Source organism: Anser brachyrhynchus, assembly GCF_964034855.1.
Source record: "Anser brachyrhynchus genome assembly, chromosome: 2".
In the NCBI taxonomy this organism is placed as follows: domain Eukaryota; kingdom Metazoa; phylum Chordata; class Aves; order Anseriformes; family Anatidae; genus Anser; species Anser brachyrhynchus.
Genome location: NC_137695.1, coordinates 51,318,933 through 51,335,792, shown reverse-complemented (window position 1 = coordinate 51,335,792; position 16,860 = coordinate 51,318,933). Strand labels below are relative to the sequence as shown.

Below are 16,860 nucleotides of genomic sequence, written 5' to 3'. Positions count from 1 at the left end.
GTTTTGGCATAAAGAACAAAGAATAATTTATTCATATGTCACTGATGATTTTGTTAATACCTGAGAACTTACTCAGACTTTTCTCTATCTTGGTGATGATGCACATTTTTCTATCACTGATATCCTTCGCTGAAAAGAGAGGAATTGCTCCTGTGGACCTCCTTGTGCCTGTGATTTCAAATAAAACGTGCATTTAATCTGTCTCCAGATTGCATATGTTATTACCGAGCAAGAAAGGAGATGCCCTGTAGGACAGATGTCCTTGGCATAGCTGCAAATCAAAAGGCGTTTGGTCTCCTTGGGGACAAATAAAGCCATTCTGTCCGGTGCCAAAACCAACACGAGGCACATGCCACTTAGGGATTTCAGTTATGACCCCTCATCCCGCATGGTGCTGTCTGTACACCTCCGGGCCCTTGAGGTTGGTCTCGCCACCTTTACCTTCCAGGTGAGCGAGCTGCAGCGCATGGAGGGGAGGGGACCTGGTCCAGGGCCACCAGCAGGACACAGGGGTCCAGCTCCCTGCATCCTAACCTGCAAATGTTTTTTTTTTTTTTTTTTTTCCGTGCCTATTCCGGCAGTGTCTCTCTGAACAGCAGAAGTCCACAGCTAGGACCTTGCTTCTGGAGTCCTGTTGCTCCTCTGAAGCTCTCTGATAGCAGTCGGCACTCAAAGAGGGGCTGGGGGACGGAGGCGGCTGCAAGCTGTGCACATCAAATGCTGCTACTCCTTGGCAACACGCAGGACGAGGACACGGCGCTCGTTTCCCCGGCGCCAGCAGCGAGTGCTTATAGTACTATAAAACCAACTCTGTTTCTGTTTGTCAAAACTTATGACCTTTACACGGCCTGGTACCTACTTATTAGAAAAGCTGCCACTCTCCCCTTATCACACTGCTCCAGTAGCAATTGGGAGAAGCTTGATAGCACAACGCTACCGATATAACAGATAGGGAGCAGCTGGCGGAGTGTTTGCCATCAGCTCTCTTTTCCTCCCCTCTGTTCTACGTCATTCACGAGAGCCCCAACAGCCTCAGCTCGTGCTTCAATTTTGGGACTCAGCACAACCATTTGGAGTTTTTTTTCTCTTTCTCTGACTCTTTTTTTTTTTTTTTTTAAAATTTGGAGGGTTGTGCAGACAATGCAAGGTAGTTATTTGTTGGTTTTACCTCCAGCTTAACTCGTTTGATTAATAAGAAGGGGATTTAGGAGAAACCTATTTGTTCCCCAGTGTTTTGGAGTGAGCATTATTGCTTGCTTCTTCTTCACCTGTGATGAAAATACCTGCCCTGCTTTGAAAACTCCTGTTTCCAAACTTGTCCGGACCACACCTCCACGGAGCCCAGGCTAATCACCTCCATTCTGTCCTATTAAAAAAACAAGGTGCCAGAAGTGTCAGTGTGTCTTGCTTGGGGGAAACAGGTGGTCTGATTTTTCACTGTGTCCTTACAGGCTGAGAAATGTCTTTAATCAGCGAGGTGTGTCCCTTTGAATGGATTTTTTTTTTTGTATAAACATACAATAATGGAAATGTAGGCTTTGAGTGAGGTTTTTCTCTGGGTAATATGTTGCAAGTGCTGGTTCCTTTATTTATTATTATTATTTATTTCTTCCAGATGCATATTTCATAAATAAAACTGAGCCTTGTACTATGGCCTGGGGTGGTTTCCCGACAGAATTAAATTAGGTTCATTTTTGGCTGTTATGTCCTTGTTTCTACCAGTTTAATACAAAAAAGAAACAAACAACAACAAAAAACCACCAGCAACCTAAAGCCAAAGAAAAGCAGAACTTAAAGAAGTTGTGTTAAAGCATCAGAACAATGTAATTTCAATTAATGATGCTAACAGGTACTTGATAATTGGCTCATAGGTAGGGAACGAAGTCACGTGAATGTCTTTGCTTGCTTAATAGCAATTTTGGATGGAGATGTAATGAGAGTAAGGAGCTTCTTTCACCTTGTGTTATTTAATCACTTCTCTTTGGTGATCTCGTCTTTCGACAAGCTGACAAAAACATCTTGTGCTGTAATGTCATTCTTGCCTGGCTTCCACAGTAATGATGTATATCCACATCTGAAAGCACTGTCCCGGTCGTTTACGAAGCCTGTGCAAGCTATTTGCTAACAGATTTTGGCACAACAGTACTACTTGATGCCTGTGCTCGCTTATGTACCACAATCAACCTAATGTCCAGTGGCTTGTCATCTGAAAAGGCCACGTACTGTTAACTACCATTAGAGTGGCAATACAGGGCATCATGTGGTGTAAACAATGACTGCGTCATGCTGTGGGCTGCTTTTTTTTGTTGTTTTTTTTTTCTCTTAGAGATGGAAAACTGCTGTAGTTCTGTATTACCAAGTGAGATGAAAATAGCATTTTTAATGACATCTATACTTAAAAAAAAAAAAAAAAAAAAAAAAAGCAGATAGGTATCTCTTATCCCAGAGATTTTTTTTTAAAAAAAATGTTACTACCATGAAAACCCAGTTCTTTAGTCTCTAAGACAACCGTGGCATGAAAATAGGCCTTATTTTCGAGGCGTGTTGTCTGTTTAATATGTAATGTGATACCTTGTCATGCTGTGACAATGTGACAGATGGCATTTGCACTGTAAAACTAAATTATCTTTTGTGCATAGCTATACAACAGCTAAATACAGTAACTCCGTACAATGTGCTGATTAATGCAGGCTGTTGCAGATGTTTTAGAGATACCGGGATGTTTTAACTCGGCGTCAAATGATTAATGGTTTTATTTAACATGCCTACCAAGCTTTTGGTAGTGTTTCAGCTTGTATTCTGGCATGTAAGGGCTTTTGGGAAGAGGAAGGTATTTAGGGTTGTTGACAATGGGATGTGAATTTGTATTGTCTTGCAGCTGTTTGTCTGTTACTTGGAAAATGGGCAAGGGCTATTCAGTGAGGATGCTTTGCAAGTAAACTCGTGTGCAACATTACAGCTTGTAATACACTGTTAAGTCCTGTGGTGCTTAGGCAGAAGGAAAACAGAGTACGGGGAGGCTTTGGTTTACTTTATGCTGGTTTTCATACAGAACATTATCTGCTGGAAACTACAGGTAGTGGAAATACCTCGACAGCTGAAGGCGGTACCTTTATTTCTCCGTATCGTGCGTGCAGGATTCAACACTGGTAGAGTGACACAGTGCAGAGATACCCAAGAGCTTGCCCCTTTTCAGATGGCACACGCCTGTCAGCCCGGGTGTGTGTGGTTAGTTGCTGCTGCAACTTTCCTAAAAGGGATGCTGCAGAAAGAAGTAAATTGCTATTTCTGTGTATTTTTTTTCTACGAAGCTTTCCTGTACGATGCCGAGACTGCACAGCTGAAGCTGGGACAGGCAAGTCCACCAGCAAACAAAGCTTAAGCTCCGTGCTGATGCAGCTAAGATCTGCTACTATTATGTAGTATTGCGTGCCCCATAAATAACGCTGTCATCCTGGCGCGCGGAGGACGCTGCTTCGAGTAAATCCACTTTTTTAGCTTCTTGTAACTTGTCTTTATTTCATTTGCCGATTGCCCTGGAAACTGGGCCTTTGTACCAGCCGGCAGCGACTCAGCTTGCAGCGCGTGGGGAAGAATGCAAAGGGGGAGGCAAACCCCGTATCTCTTGGCATCAGCCGTGGTCAAGACACACCGGGGAGCCCGGCTGTGGATTTCAGGTGTAGCAGGGATCTACACCACGGCTTCCCTGCCACGCAGTGGCTGGCGTGAGGTCCTCATCCCGTACAGAAAGCTGTGAACGTGGTCGTGTTGAAATGCCCCCCTTTTAAGGTCATTTTTAGTTCCTTTGGCTTGTGTTTGAGCGTTGCTGACTGCTGATTTTCTGTCGTGATGGCTTTGTGGGTTGCCTCCGCCTGTGAGAACTGACTGGAAATACAAGTGAGTGCTTTTCGTTTCCTGAGCCGCCTGAGCGTGGGGAAACAGCTAACTAAAATAGGTGTTGCTCTCTTGTTGCAAGAGGTCACGGAAACGTTCGTATTCAGATGCCTTATTGGCATTAGAGTAAGTGATGCAGAAACAGTGTTTTGGAAACATTGTGAAAGTCCCTTCACCCAAGCACTGCATCCGACTCACCACGTGATGCTGAGATTTGTTCAGATGCTCCCCGTTGGTTTCCTGATTATTCAGTTGCTTAAATAATGAAGAACATACCAGTAATTGTAATCTTATCTATTCTTAAAACCGACCAACTAACCTCAACCCCTCCCTTGCATTTTTTTCCATCTTTCCTTAACGTTGCTCCTTTCTGTTTTTCTCTTCCTCCCCTGTTCCCACCCTGTGTATTTGTACTTCTGCGGCGTTTTGTTGTGCAGTGTGCTCCCGGGTACTCAGATTTTCACATCATGTGTTCAGTGAGCCCGGTGCTCCCGAGACCTGCCCTGTGTGTGCCTGTCAGACATTTCTCCAGGTGTCCAGAAATGTGTTAGATCCTGGCTCGAGCCCAGAGTTGTAGATTGCTGCTAAAATTGTGTGAGTATCACCAAATTTGGTAAGGTTAGTAAATCTGTACTGGTATAAATTAAGCCCTGCCTGCACTGGAACAGCAAGTCTACTTGCCTAGACTGTTAGGAAAAGCAATCCTCTTAAGTCAGTGCAAGCCCCCTAATGTAAACTCATTTAAGCTGATTTAACTGCTTTTCACACACACTGTTTTTGGTGAGAGGGACCTGGCCATCACTGGAGGAGGCTCAGCAAGGCCCCTGCTCATTTAACAACCACCCATCGAGAAGCCAACGGGCTACCGAGGTGCTGCGGGACCTCGGGGGGGCACGCTCTGCTAACGTAACGCCACTGCCTCCGTATTCTGCCCGGCACAGCAGGTATGGCCCTGAGCAGCTCCCGCAGGGCACCGAGAGCTGGTGGGACAGCCAGAGGGTGGAAAAACAAACGAGCAAACAGACTCATAGCCACGGCTGGATTTGAAAACGTTCGGGCTGTGAAAGGCAAGTGAAAAAGGAGCTAACAGGAGTGCAGTCTCTTTAACACCGACTGGTGTGCAGAAGGCAGAGAGGGATCTTCTGCTTTCCCCAGCTTTGTAACAGGGCGGACGTAATACTTGCATCTGCTGTTTTCTCAGTGCAGTTAGAAGCTGATAAACGGATTCTTTTTTTTCTTTTAAAGCAGCGTGCAGTTTGCTATCACAGGTTATGCAGCAGTTTAAAAAAGGATTCAGCAAAACTGTGAAAGTTGACATTCATGTGTCTAAGATGCATTTTAGAAAGGATGTTAAAATCTCTGCAGCTCACTTTTAAGCTAACCTTTTTAATTACTAGGAATTAGTAGCTGGCCTTTCTTTCAAAGCATCTAGTCTTGATCTGTTGAAGCCAGAATAGCCAATTTAAGGGACCATTTGATATGTGAGTTTCTGTATTTCTGACTTAGTTAAGTAATCCGTTATTAGTGACTCAGTTAAAGCAGTGTTTATTCAGTGCCTTTGAGCCGTTCATGTGTTTCAGTTCCTTTTAAACTTTGGCAGCAAATATGTACTGCTTCTCTGTTCGTATGAATTATGATTTCATGTAAGTCATTTTCATATGAAATTCTACACCCACATATAATCCAAGTTCAAATTTAAATTTAATGACATTTAGTTTTTAAAAAAATATTAAAAGTATAATATGACGTCTAAAACAAACACTTTTTTTGCTCAGTACTACAGGAATAAAATTTATTTTTATTAACTCTGATTTACTCTGCTCATTATTCAGGCCTCGTGTTCAGTCCAAAGCCCGGCTGCCGGGGGAGAAGGCAACGAGAGCTGGGGCTGAGCAGAGCCCGGTGGGCAATGGGCAGGCAGCCTGTGCCAGCTCCCTGGCTGCTGAGAGCCCGACCAGTCACGGGATGTGCCGTGAGCCAGGGCTCGCTTGCATCATGGTTTTAGAGGTTGAAGGGCACAGAGAAGCAGCAGTGGAACTCTTGTCCCTTCGATTTTTTTTATTTGGCTCTTCAATGGCTTGCTGGTTCCTCGGCTGCTGCTGCGTGTTCTGAAGTAGCTGGATTAAAAAGTGGTTCAGCTCTTCAGGCTATGCAAAAGAGCATTTTCTTGCTCAGTTGCTTCTCCCTCTTCACGTTCGTGCTGTATGCAGCGCTTTGCTTTTAAGAACCATGAATGCCTGCCGCTTCCTCTTGCTCGGTGACCTTTGGAGAGCCAAACTCACGCGGACCACCAAGAGCCAGACTCTGTCCCCGCAGCACACCAGCAGACCCGCACACGCAGCCAGCTGCACCGGCGGCAGCTCATTAAGGGCGATGAGGGTGCCCGAGTGTCTCCCCAGGGAGACAGGACCAGCAGGGTCCTCGCCCTGTCCCGCGACACCCCTGGGCCTCCAGCCCCCGATAGCTCCTGATGGGTGCGCGGCAGCGAAGAGCGCTGTTTATCGCAGTGGGAGAGAGCAGGAGCGGCATTTGGAGGGAAAGGTATCTGGGGGCAAACCGAATGCACTCGATATAAAAATGATGGAGTGACAATAAACTTTCTAGCAGCCTAATTCAGCATGTGCGTTCTCGCCACTGCTTGGGAGGAGATGGCTCCCGTGGACTGTGGATGTCTGTGCCTTTCATCACCGCTGAGTGAATTTTGCAATTATGCTGACCCTGAAAAGCTGTAGAACATGACACCCGCTCCCGTTATTTATCAGTAGCTCTCATTCGCAGTTTTATGCCTCCGTTTTAGGGCACTTGTTTTAATTGGTTTCAGCTGATGATAGCTAACTTCGGTTATCTGCGATATCACTGCGTTTGGGGATGGTGCTGGTTATGATGAATAATAGTAGACAAACCAATATTTCTCCTTAAGGGGCACAAATCATGCTTGTCTTCCAAGTGCACTGATGGCTTGGCAGGGAGAAAGGATGAATAGAAATTGCCTTCCAAGTGCATGCAAGTTGACAGCCCAAAAGGTGATTTTCTTGACTCATATACTTCAGTTTGCTGGGTTTTACATATGGCAAGGCTCCAGAACAAATATTGCTTTTGGAAAAGCTAATCAAATTCTGTCATAGGAGTTAAGTTACTGAGTATCGGGCCTCAAATGATATGCTTGATTTAGACTTCTCTGGAGTTTAAAAATGGTAAATTTTATCAGCAGTAGTTTCATGGAAAAACGCGGAGCAAAAGTTGAATCACGTTTAAGAATAAACTCGGTCACTACTGCTTCCAGTGAGGGTGCATTCAGCATAAAATCAAAGTGTTTAATGTTTTTTTAAAAAGCTCTGCTTCAGTTCCTCTGAAATACGTAGAAGGAATGCTGTCACCCCCCGTCGCATCGCTGGGTTGCATTGCAAACCCCGTGGAAGTATCAAATACTAAAACCTGTTAGATCACAATTTGAGATCTCCTTAATGGAAAGGAAAACACCCCAAGCAATTTAACAAAAGGGGGTTAAAATTGTAAGTGTGGTCATTTAGCTTGGCTGTGTCAGTCTCAGGCTGGTTAGAAGAGATGTTTTAATACAGAAATCAGTGCCTAACTCAGTTTAGACTTTTCTCTTGTGGGGTTCATATTGGGGGGAAAAAAATGAGTTAACTGCATCTTCCCCACCAAAAAATAAAAATAAAAAAAAAATCCAGGCTTCTGCTTTATAAGTCACATCATAGGAACAGCATCCACAGCACCGTGTAGCTTCCCCAGCTCCAAGTCGTGCTCGGGGCTTTCTGTGAAGATGAGCTTGGCAGGATGCTGGGTTCCGTGACAAGCACACTGATAGCGCTGAGTGGTGTTTTCCTGAAAACAGAGCGTCTGACACAGCGTAGTGCTGATGCAGTGCTTGCGGTGCGTTGGGAACTGCTGGTATTAGTAAGCGTTTTGGGGGTTGTTCTCATACCAGCCTTGCCGCTCAGCTTCTGGTGGAAGCAGTCTCCCCCCCTCCCTGCTTTCTTCCTAAGGTGCAATTAGAGAAAGGGCTGCTGAAGTGACCGAGGGAGGGAGGTCCCACCAGCATTCTTCTGAGGAACTAAAGCCATGAGACAAAGTTTTGTAATGCCATTTACTGAAGCATTTTGATGGAGAGATGGGAAAGCGTTCTTCTGGATAAAGTTACAACTCATGCTGAGCTGATAATGTTGTTAGTAATTTTCTTCCCTCTAATCATAAAGTTTATTTAGGGATATATTACTCCTTTAATTCCTTCTTAAGTCTGAGTGGCTTCTCTATCTGCTGTCGTTTTGGAAGAGTCAAGTCATATTGTATTTATAGCTTTGAGCAGAATAAGCAAAATTTGTTGAACAGTGTGCTTATGCAGGGCCCGATGCTTTCTGCCATCTATGGGACTTTGCTTGCTATGCTGTTCTTCCAGCAGGGAAAAGGCACAAAGCATCGGGCAGCTGTGGCATACGCTTCCCCTGCCCTGTGCACCGTTGCCTGTGGTCGGGAGTTTCTGTGTCTGAGTGATGCTGGGTCAGAAGATTCAGAATCAGGAGACGGCTGTTTGATGTTATTTCCTTTGGGATTTAGGATTTTTTGTTCAAAGGGTCGTAAATTGTTATCATTGGAAACAGGAGAATGAAGCGTAAGAAGACGACAAATTAATTAAACGGCAGATTAATTTTATACTGATCTACAGATAAGTGAAAAAGATTCTCATCTGTGGCAGTCAACAGGCCGCCTACAACACAGGGATGAGTTTATGACTCTAAGCTGTGCCCCTTTTAGCGTAAGGGATGTGACGAGATTATAAATGTGATTGCAAACACCTGTAGTATAGCCGTTTGGAACTGCTGGCTTACAGTTAACCAAATCAGAAACATGCAATCAGCCAGTTTCTTGTTGAAGTACCTCTGTGCAAAATCAATGTTATCAGCATAGCTTTTTGCAAGACGATTGCTTTGGGAGTCGACTCTATTTTACTGCAAAGCATGAATTTTTATAAAATCCATTTGGCACTGGTTATGCAGGTTTTGAATGTTGTGTTCTACTTTGTCATGTTTGCAGGTCTTCTCACTAATGGCCAATCTAAAGGATTAGGACCGGGATCAGAGCAGCTGGAGAATGAGAAGGACGATGCATCGCAAGTGTCCTCAACGAGCAACGATGTTAGTTCTTCAGATTTCGAAGAGGGGCCCTCGAGGAAAAGGTCAGTAGAGCGTTATGATTAAAGAAGTAGCCTTTCTGCTTTGTCCCTTTCGTGCTATAAGGTTGTGGTTACGTTATCAGTAAGGTTGCAAATACTGCCCTACCATAAACAGACTTTCCAGCATAGAGTCCTTCTGGTAACAGTGAGGATACAGTGAATTTTGGCTTCATCCATCAGTATAGACAGTGCTTGCTGTTCTTTTTTTTTTTTTTTTGAAAAATATGTAAAAGAAGTTGTTTTGCAGTAGGTGATTGCTGAATTATATGCCTTAGTACTCTCCCCCTGCCTCCCCTCCCCGCCCCCGTGGCATCTCAGGGACGTATCAATGTGTGTGTAATTTCAAGGAAAGCATCGCTGAAGTAGTGTTATTATTGTTATTTTTAATTTTCCGTGAAGGAAACCATGTTAAGTTTAAAAAAAAAAAAGGAAAAGAACATGCTTCTGAAAAGAGAAACTGGAGTAATGCAGTGTTGTGGGTATCGGTTGCAAAGGACTGCGTTGAGATAATGCTGTGGTAAGCTGCCTCCTCTTTCCTAGAAGTCAGTTATGAAGTCCTTGTTGAACTCTTACGAGTTCTTACCCTGCATGTGCAAAATGTGGGTTAAAATTGTAGGACTCCAGCCAACCTCTTGCAGAAAATATGCTGAAAATGCAGGCAGAGGCTGGGAGTTGTCCCCTGTATGAAGTGAGAACCAAAACAGGCTGACTGAAAAATGCCATTTAAAAGAGAGAAATGGAAAATGCTTTCTCAACCTTTTTTTTCCTCCACACTCCTCTCACCCTAGTCCTAATCCAATGTGAACCATAAAATAAAGTCCTCTTTCAAACAAAAGAAATGTTCTGTGTGACCTTATGATTTCCCTGGGTAGCCCGATATGGGGTGAGGAGGGTGGTGCCTTTCCTGGCACCAGTCCCCATACCTCCTACCCCTGTCCCCACAAGTTTTGCTTCACTCGTCCAAAGCACCAAACCCAAAATCTAGCTCCAAATATGCCTACTAGCTCCTCTGGTGCGGTGTGTCATAATAAAAATCTGTGCTATTTTCCATACTGGTAGAAATTTTGTAAGGCTTACTGCATCCTACTGCAGGTCAGGGGAAAAATATCTGCAAAAAATAATAATAAAAAAAATATAAAATATTTAATAAAAATATTTATTTTTGGCTTTATGAATTGTAACAGAGGCTTGAAAATGATTTCTGCTCTAGAAATTTAGGTGTAATAGCCCTGGGAGACAGTGCCTATCGTTTCATGGTGTTGCCACCGATGCTGGCAGGTTATCTTCTGGAATTTTGCTGCCCTCTGTGCCTGCCCTGTCCCCTCTGTTCAGTGCCCTCGTTCCTCAGCCGTGCTGATACAACCGCTTGCAGTGTCACAGGATGAGTAGCTTGAAGGAGCTGGTTAGGATTAAAAGCAATAGCGGGAGGAAGATGGATTTAGGCTTTTTGCCAGGGTTCTTTATTTTTAACCTGCGTGAGTTTTCATCTCTTGTTCACAGCGTGGCTGCAGGAGCAGCTGCCAGTGCCACCGAGTGGGCATCACCTCCTCCCCTCTGGGGACACGGAGGGGTGTGAGGAGGGGCAGGAGGTGGCTGGCTCTTACCATGTCCCTGCTTCTGATGCCCTGCACAGCTCAGCTGCGGAGAGGAGTGGGATTGCTGCGTCACCAAACCCAAGAAACTGCATTTCAGTGTTGCGGGAGAAATTTTTCTGAAGGGATATCTGCTAGTTTTGGCTGTGGGATTCCAATGGTGGGACGCATCTGGATGGTTCAGGCCCATGACTGGTTCACTTACTGGACGCTAATTCTTCAGACTTGAAAAGTAATAGGGAACTCCAGTGCCTTTGGTACTTTCCAGGCTAAAAACAAAACAAAAACAGAAGCCAAGATGAAAAATGTCTTTCTGTCTTTTGTGGAAGACAAGGCACCATTTCAGTTCTTTATGCGTCACGAGCCGTTGAAATAGCGTTAGTTTTGCTGCCGCAGTCGCTGCAAAGGAGAACGTTCCTGTTTTGTTTCCTTTTACACCCAACACAGACTTTTATCTTTCTTCCTCTCCTAGCTTCCTCTTTGCAGACATACCTCTTCTGGACTCCTCTTAACTTCTCTGAAGCTGTGCTGCAGCAGGCTGAGTGTTTTGGTGTCGTCGTTTCTTCTTTCTCTCCCTCTCTCTCATTTTTTGCTTAGCTGCATACGTAATCATTCTTTGATCCAGGTCATCTTGGGAACCCACGGAGCTGTGTCAGGAATACTGGGCGGGCAAAAGATGTGCAGGAGAAAGAGGAAAGGGGATGAGATTCGAAATGGCCGCTGAGCTAAACTTGTCTGGCATGGAGGAGGATGTCAATAGGATCGTTGCCTGAGCTGATCAAGCTTTGTGAAATCGTGTCCTCCTCGTCTTCCCCCTGGGCTTTCTCAAAATCAAACTTTTCGATCGTTGGCTCAGCAGTGTGTACAACTATTGGTGCTCTAGTGCTAAAATACACTTGTAAGCACTCGAGCTGCAGCATGTACTTTATGCATTTTTTTCCCCTCCCCAGACCAGAGTTGCACGTTTGTTTGTCTTCTACTGGTCCTGTAGCAGGACCCAGTTTATTTAGTAGTTGAAAGCTGTGGTTTGACCTTGCAGTTCTTCAGTGTAATGACAGGCTGGTACTGTGGAGGCAAACAAACAGTCTCTTCCCAGTTTCTTGTTCCTTCTTCTTCCTGTCTGTCCTGTCTGGCAACCTTCTGGCCTCCAGGCTGGTCAGTTCAGCGAACTGATCCGGCAGATTTTTTTTGCCCCACCTATTAGAGCAAGTGACATTACATTAATGGAAGAGGAAGATGGATTTGAGCATGTATGCAGCATGTCTGCATTCAGTTTGCATTTACATGTGATCCAAACTCTTCCTGTTTCAGAGAGACTGCTCAAGAACATGGATGGGTAGCAAGTGCTGATTCTCACTGCAATCGGAGTGGAGCGTGAGCATTCACTAGCAACTAGCACTGCATTGTGGTCTCACCATGCCAGCGATCTCCGGTGTCAATTTTCCTTGAGGAAAAACTAGGCAGGGGATGCTTCCATGGGTTACTGGTCAGAGGATTAGTTGTAGACGGGCAGGTGCTGACAGGCACACGGGTACTTGTCAGTAGTTAACAGCTTCGCTGTCTGGGGACTGGAGGCAGCTTTCTGCACAGAGTTTGCAGCCAACAGGGAAAGTCCCATCTCCATTTCTTTTCAAGTGCAGGGTTTTAGATTTCAACAGAAATCACAGAACTGTACCAAAAGTGCACAACCTGTCTTTTTCTGATGCTACAGGTTTCAGCTGCGATAGCGTGGTGGTGGTAAGGAGAAACAGAAGTACGTATGCAGCTTTGCCTGTGTGAAGTCTCCAGATCACTCAAAAAATCATGAGCCCTGCTTACAGAATACATGGGGTCTGGCTGGACTGGGAGTGGCCGTAATGGCCAGCACAGGACTTCAAAGTACTTAGATTTGTTTGGGTTTCCACTCAAAGAACAGAAAAGACTTGCTTTGGTCTGAGCTGTGTGTGTTACGCATGACCAGGTCTGGGTGGAAGGGAGTTAATCTTTAGTAGTAACTACTACTTTCAGCCTGTAAAGAGTTGTTCGTGTTATTCTAGCATTTGGCAAAAGCACTCAAATATCGCATTTAAAACGCTACACCAAACCCCTTGTGTAATGAGTTGCTGTCTAATTGCAGTGTAAGTGAGAGCAGGTGCTAGTTTCTTTGATAGTTTTTGGAGAGATGAACAAAAGCTTTGTATATAGGCTTGATAAAGTATCAGGCTGGATGGTCTTCACGGAGCAAAGATCGTGCATTTTAAAAAGCCGTAGCAAAGGTGATTGCCGCATGTTATTCCCGAAGGGGAAGCGTAACTTCAATGTAATTGCATGTTCTTTTTGTTACGGCTCTCCAACCTCAAGCTATGATTCTCAGCTGGGAAGATCAACAGGTAACAGGCCAAAGGGGTTTGAGTCGCTGTGCTGGATGCTTTTAAATTTTTATGAGCAACTCTTAAGAAGAATACAACCATGGCTGTATTAATAACAGTGTGCAGGGCCAGCTATGTGCTTTTCAGCAACAGTTGCTCACCTTACCCAAGAAGAGACATGTGCAGAGCAGACTGGATGTGACAGTACGTTCATCTTTGGTGACAGTAGGCTGTTGCTTGCTTCCTGTTACTAATCAGAAGCTATTCACTCGCATGACCCCCCCTGCCCAGCAATGCACGCAGGGAATTGCCAAATGCATTTATCTTTTATAGTAAAGTTCTGTTAATACAAGGCTTTGAAAAGTGAGAGGGGCTTGACTGATTTTAATAGCCACTGAGCTTTACATTTTGCTTTTATACTCAACGTTAGACTATTTTCTCCACTAAGGGAAAGAAAAAGGTTTGTTTAGTCAGAAGGAAGAAAAATTGGTTTGAAGAAATTTCAGCACAAAACCCAGGGGAGAAAATCTGAAAACATTCAGCAGTCGACCACGTTTCTAGTCTCGTATCGGTTTTGCCAGTAGGAAGCCTGTTGTTCTTCACTCCGCAGCTGCTGCGCGTTAGTTCAGATCGACTCTGCGAAGATGGCTGTGCCTTAAACTTGCATTAGAGCCATGCAAGGTGAGCAGCTGCTGGACGCCGAATGTCCCTGCCATCTCCCTTGTCCCCAGGGGCCATTACTGCCCTGTCGCGGGAGCAGCAGAGCGGACGCACATCCACACCTGGACCAAGAGCATGTGCAGCTCCCAAGGGAGGGCACTTCTCTTTGTCCTGTTCTGCTACAGGGAAGGTCATCGCCAGCAGGAGGAAGGCAGAACCCACTGGGGAATGATTGTGTTTTAAGCTGCTCCAGCTAGATTGGACAGAAATTGTTTATTAGGAACCTCTGAGGCCTTTAATTAATACAGCAGCTTTCTGCAAACAGTCTCAGGCATGTGAGAGTCAGAAGTGTGGTTCTGTGCTGCAGCAAGGCCAACACATGGGATGTGCTCCCGCCCCTTGCATAGTGCTGGCTTTCTGCTGCCTGTTCAATTTCCCTTTTCCTTTTATTTTTGTTTTTTAAATGCTGCTTTAACTCCCAGATGCTAGGTGAATGCTGAAGCTTGCCAAACCAAGGGGTGGGAGTACGTGGCCAAGGAAGAGGAAGAGAGTCTCCTTTGGCTGGTGATTGCACAGCTGCTAGACTGGCAGAGCTGCACTATACCTTTAGCACAACAAAAAGCCAGTGAGGGTAGGCAAGCTTCTGTGCATTAGGCAAGCTGCTAATTTAAGTGGTTTCTTTTAATGATATATCCTTTTCAACTTGAGCTTCAAAAGGCTTGCTTGCAGCAGAGCTGTCAAAAGATTGAAGGGGCTTAGGCTTGGTTTCTTTCTCTTTTTTTGTTTTTGCCAAATTGTTTTTATGGTTAATAATTAATAGTCTCTCTAACACTAGGTTTAGCATCTTCCATGCAAGATGTAAAACAAGGTCAATCCTGATCCCACATATGTATGTTTGTGAGGGATCACTACTCGGTATTCTGGGTGATGGAGAGAGTAGTGCATTATAATTCAGGTGTGAAAGTGGGATACTGTTCGTAATATCAAAGTGTTATTCCAGAATCTTTTCAGTGAATTATCTTTTTGCTAATTGAAACACTATATAATGTGTTCAGCTGTTGCCTGCTACCACATAATGTAATCCCACTTATCAACCCAGGTGCTTGTATTATCTTTTTCTAATTTCAGTAGGCTATGCAAATCTGCACTACTTGTTTGCTTATGAAGAAGAGCTATATTAATCCGCAGTAAAAACAAAATGACAGTAAGATTTATGTATTTTATATATATATATATTTACCCCCTCTGTAAATTCTTGTATGAGTGGAATGTATTTTTAGTGCTGCACATTTATATTTAAATAACAAGCCTTATAAACAGAACAATAATAGTCCATGGGAGTGGATTTGTGCAAGAATAGTGAAATGACAGATTACCTGCTTTATTACACAAGTCAAGGAGATCATTCTATGTAGTGCGAAAAGGAAAAATCAGGTGATTAATGTTCTTTCTTTCATAAGAAACAAACAGAAGTTGTTGACATGGATTCTTCTCTCCGACAGCCAAAGATATAACAAGGTACAGGAATCTGGGAACACTTTAACTTTGTGGGTAGACAGCTATGTAAACAGCTTGTCCGAGTAGGGATTTAATAATTGTGGAGGTATGATTTATAGCAGCAGAGAAATGTTAAGCAAACTCGCTTGTCCTCACCTGCCACCTTCTCTTCAGAAGTGAGGGTTACAGGAGGAGGACATGGTGGTCTTGGGCTCGGGCTCTTCTTCCTGGCTTTCCCCAGGTGATTTCCAAGGGAATTTCCAAAGCCAGACCAGATGGTGCAGCTGGTTCTGTGGTTCTGTCTGTGGCAAACTCCCTTTCAGCTGCTTGATAACCCATCATCCCTACTGTCATTTACTTTTATGCAGGTGTCTTGCCCCTAGGTGTGACAGGCCAGATGTTGATTGCTTGAATACTGGGCAGAGGTTGCTCTAAAACAATGTAGGAAATAACTGATTCTGCACTGAAAGACACTTTTGCAAGCACATTTATCCATCAGTGTGAAGGAGGTTTTCTGATGCACATAAGCTATCAGTAGTCTACATAAGGGTCTAGCCTGTATTTCAGGGTAGCATCAGCTCTTTGCTGCATCTGTTTTCTTCTGTCATTTTTCAGTGTGCATCTGTGCTGTTGCTTGCCCTCTTACCTTGATGTTACAGTTCAGCTTCTGCCAGCCCCGTGCTCAGCCTGCTGTCACTGAGGGCCAGGAGGAGAGGAAGCATCTCTCTGATTTGATCCTTTTTAGAACCTTCTTGACTTCATTTCTCTCTGAAAATTATCTTTCTATTACTCTCCTGTCCAGAGGGTAAGGCATTTGTGGCCAATCCACTTATGTGGCATTTCAAAGAGACAGGAAGATATTAAAACCATTTTCCATTGAGTATCTGAACAGTCCCTAAGTGTTTTTTCATCCCTAAGCCCCATCTACACTGGAGGAAATGTTACATGTGATGGACATTTGTAGGGATTTTGTAACATCAGCAGAGACAGCCTTGTTGCTGTGCCTTGGCTATTTCTGGCTATTGTTGCTGTCCCAAAGCCAGTCCTTCTCATCCAAAATGGTGGAAACACGGACAACTTGAAATATGTTGATCTTTTGCTTTGGGTCTTATTACCCTCATAGGTAAAAAATTGCAACCTCACCAAATGAACATTGGGGCCCAGAGCTCCTATAGATGTTTGTTCACTCCAAGAATCAATATCCACAGTCCCGCAGCATGAATGTCTGAAAAACCACCACAGATTCACAAGTTTTACAAATGAGTGTCTTCCATTTATTCCTTCATTCATAATTCCCCAAAATGAATTTAAAATCAAAAGACAGGAAGAAAATAAGGCATTAATGTGCATTTTGAAGATCACCACAATACCATGATTTTTTTTTTTTCTCTTAGGTTATTTTAAAGAACGAGAGTTTGTTTTAAAATTTTGATACCTAGAATTAATCATGGTAGCGTTTGCAGCGGTCTTATTCTCTTGGAAAAGAAGAGATTACTTAAAGAAAAAGCATTCAGCACTGTCAAGTATGGATGAGTTTTCAGAACTAAATGAAACGCATTCAGTTTCCTGCATAAAATTAAAATTGGAGCTTAAAAAGATGTCAACAGATAAAAATAATTGCTGCAAGAATAAAAGGCCAAGAATGGAGAAGTGGAAACCTGTTGCTAAAATGAGGATG

General features: G+C 44.0%; 1 protein-coding gene across 4 annotated transcripts in view; it reads left to right on the top strand.

The window, feature by feature from the left end:
- JARID2 (jumonji and AT-rich interaction domain containing 2) overlaps positions 1 to 16,860 on the top strand; it is a 212,232-nt gene that overhangs the window by 110,774 nt on the left and 84,598 nt on the right. For all 4 annotated transcript variants that reach the window (XM_080581035.1, XM_080581036.1, XM_080581034.1 and 1 more), the window contains exon 3: positions 8,947 to 9,088. Coding sequence is in view for 2 of the 4 variants with exons in the window: in XM_080581036.1 (XP_080437162.1) it covers positions 8,947 to 9,088 (142 nt within the window). In the remaining 2 variants the exon portion in view is untranslated. The remainder of the gene's footprint in view (positions 1 to 8,946; positions 9,089 to 16,860) is intronic.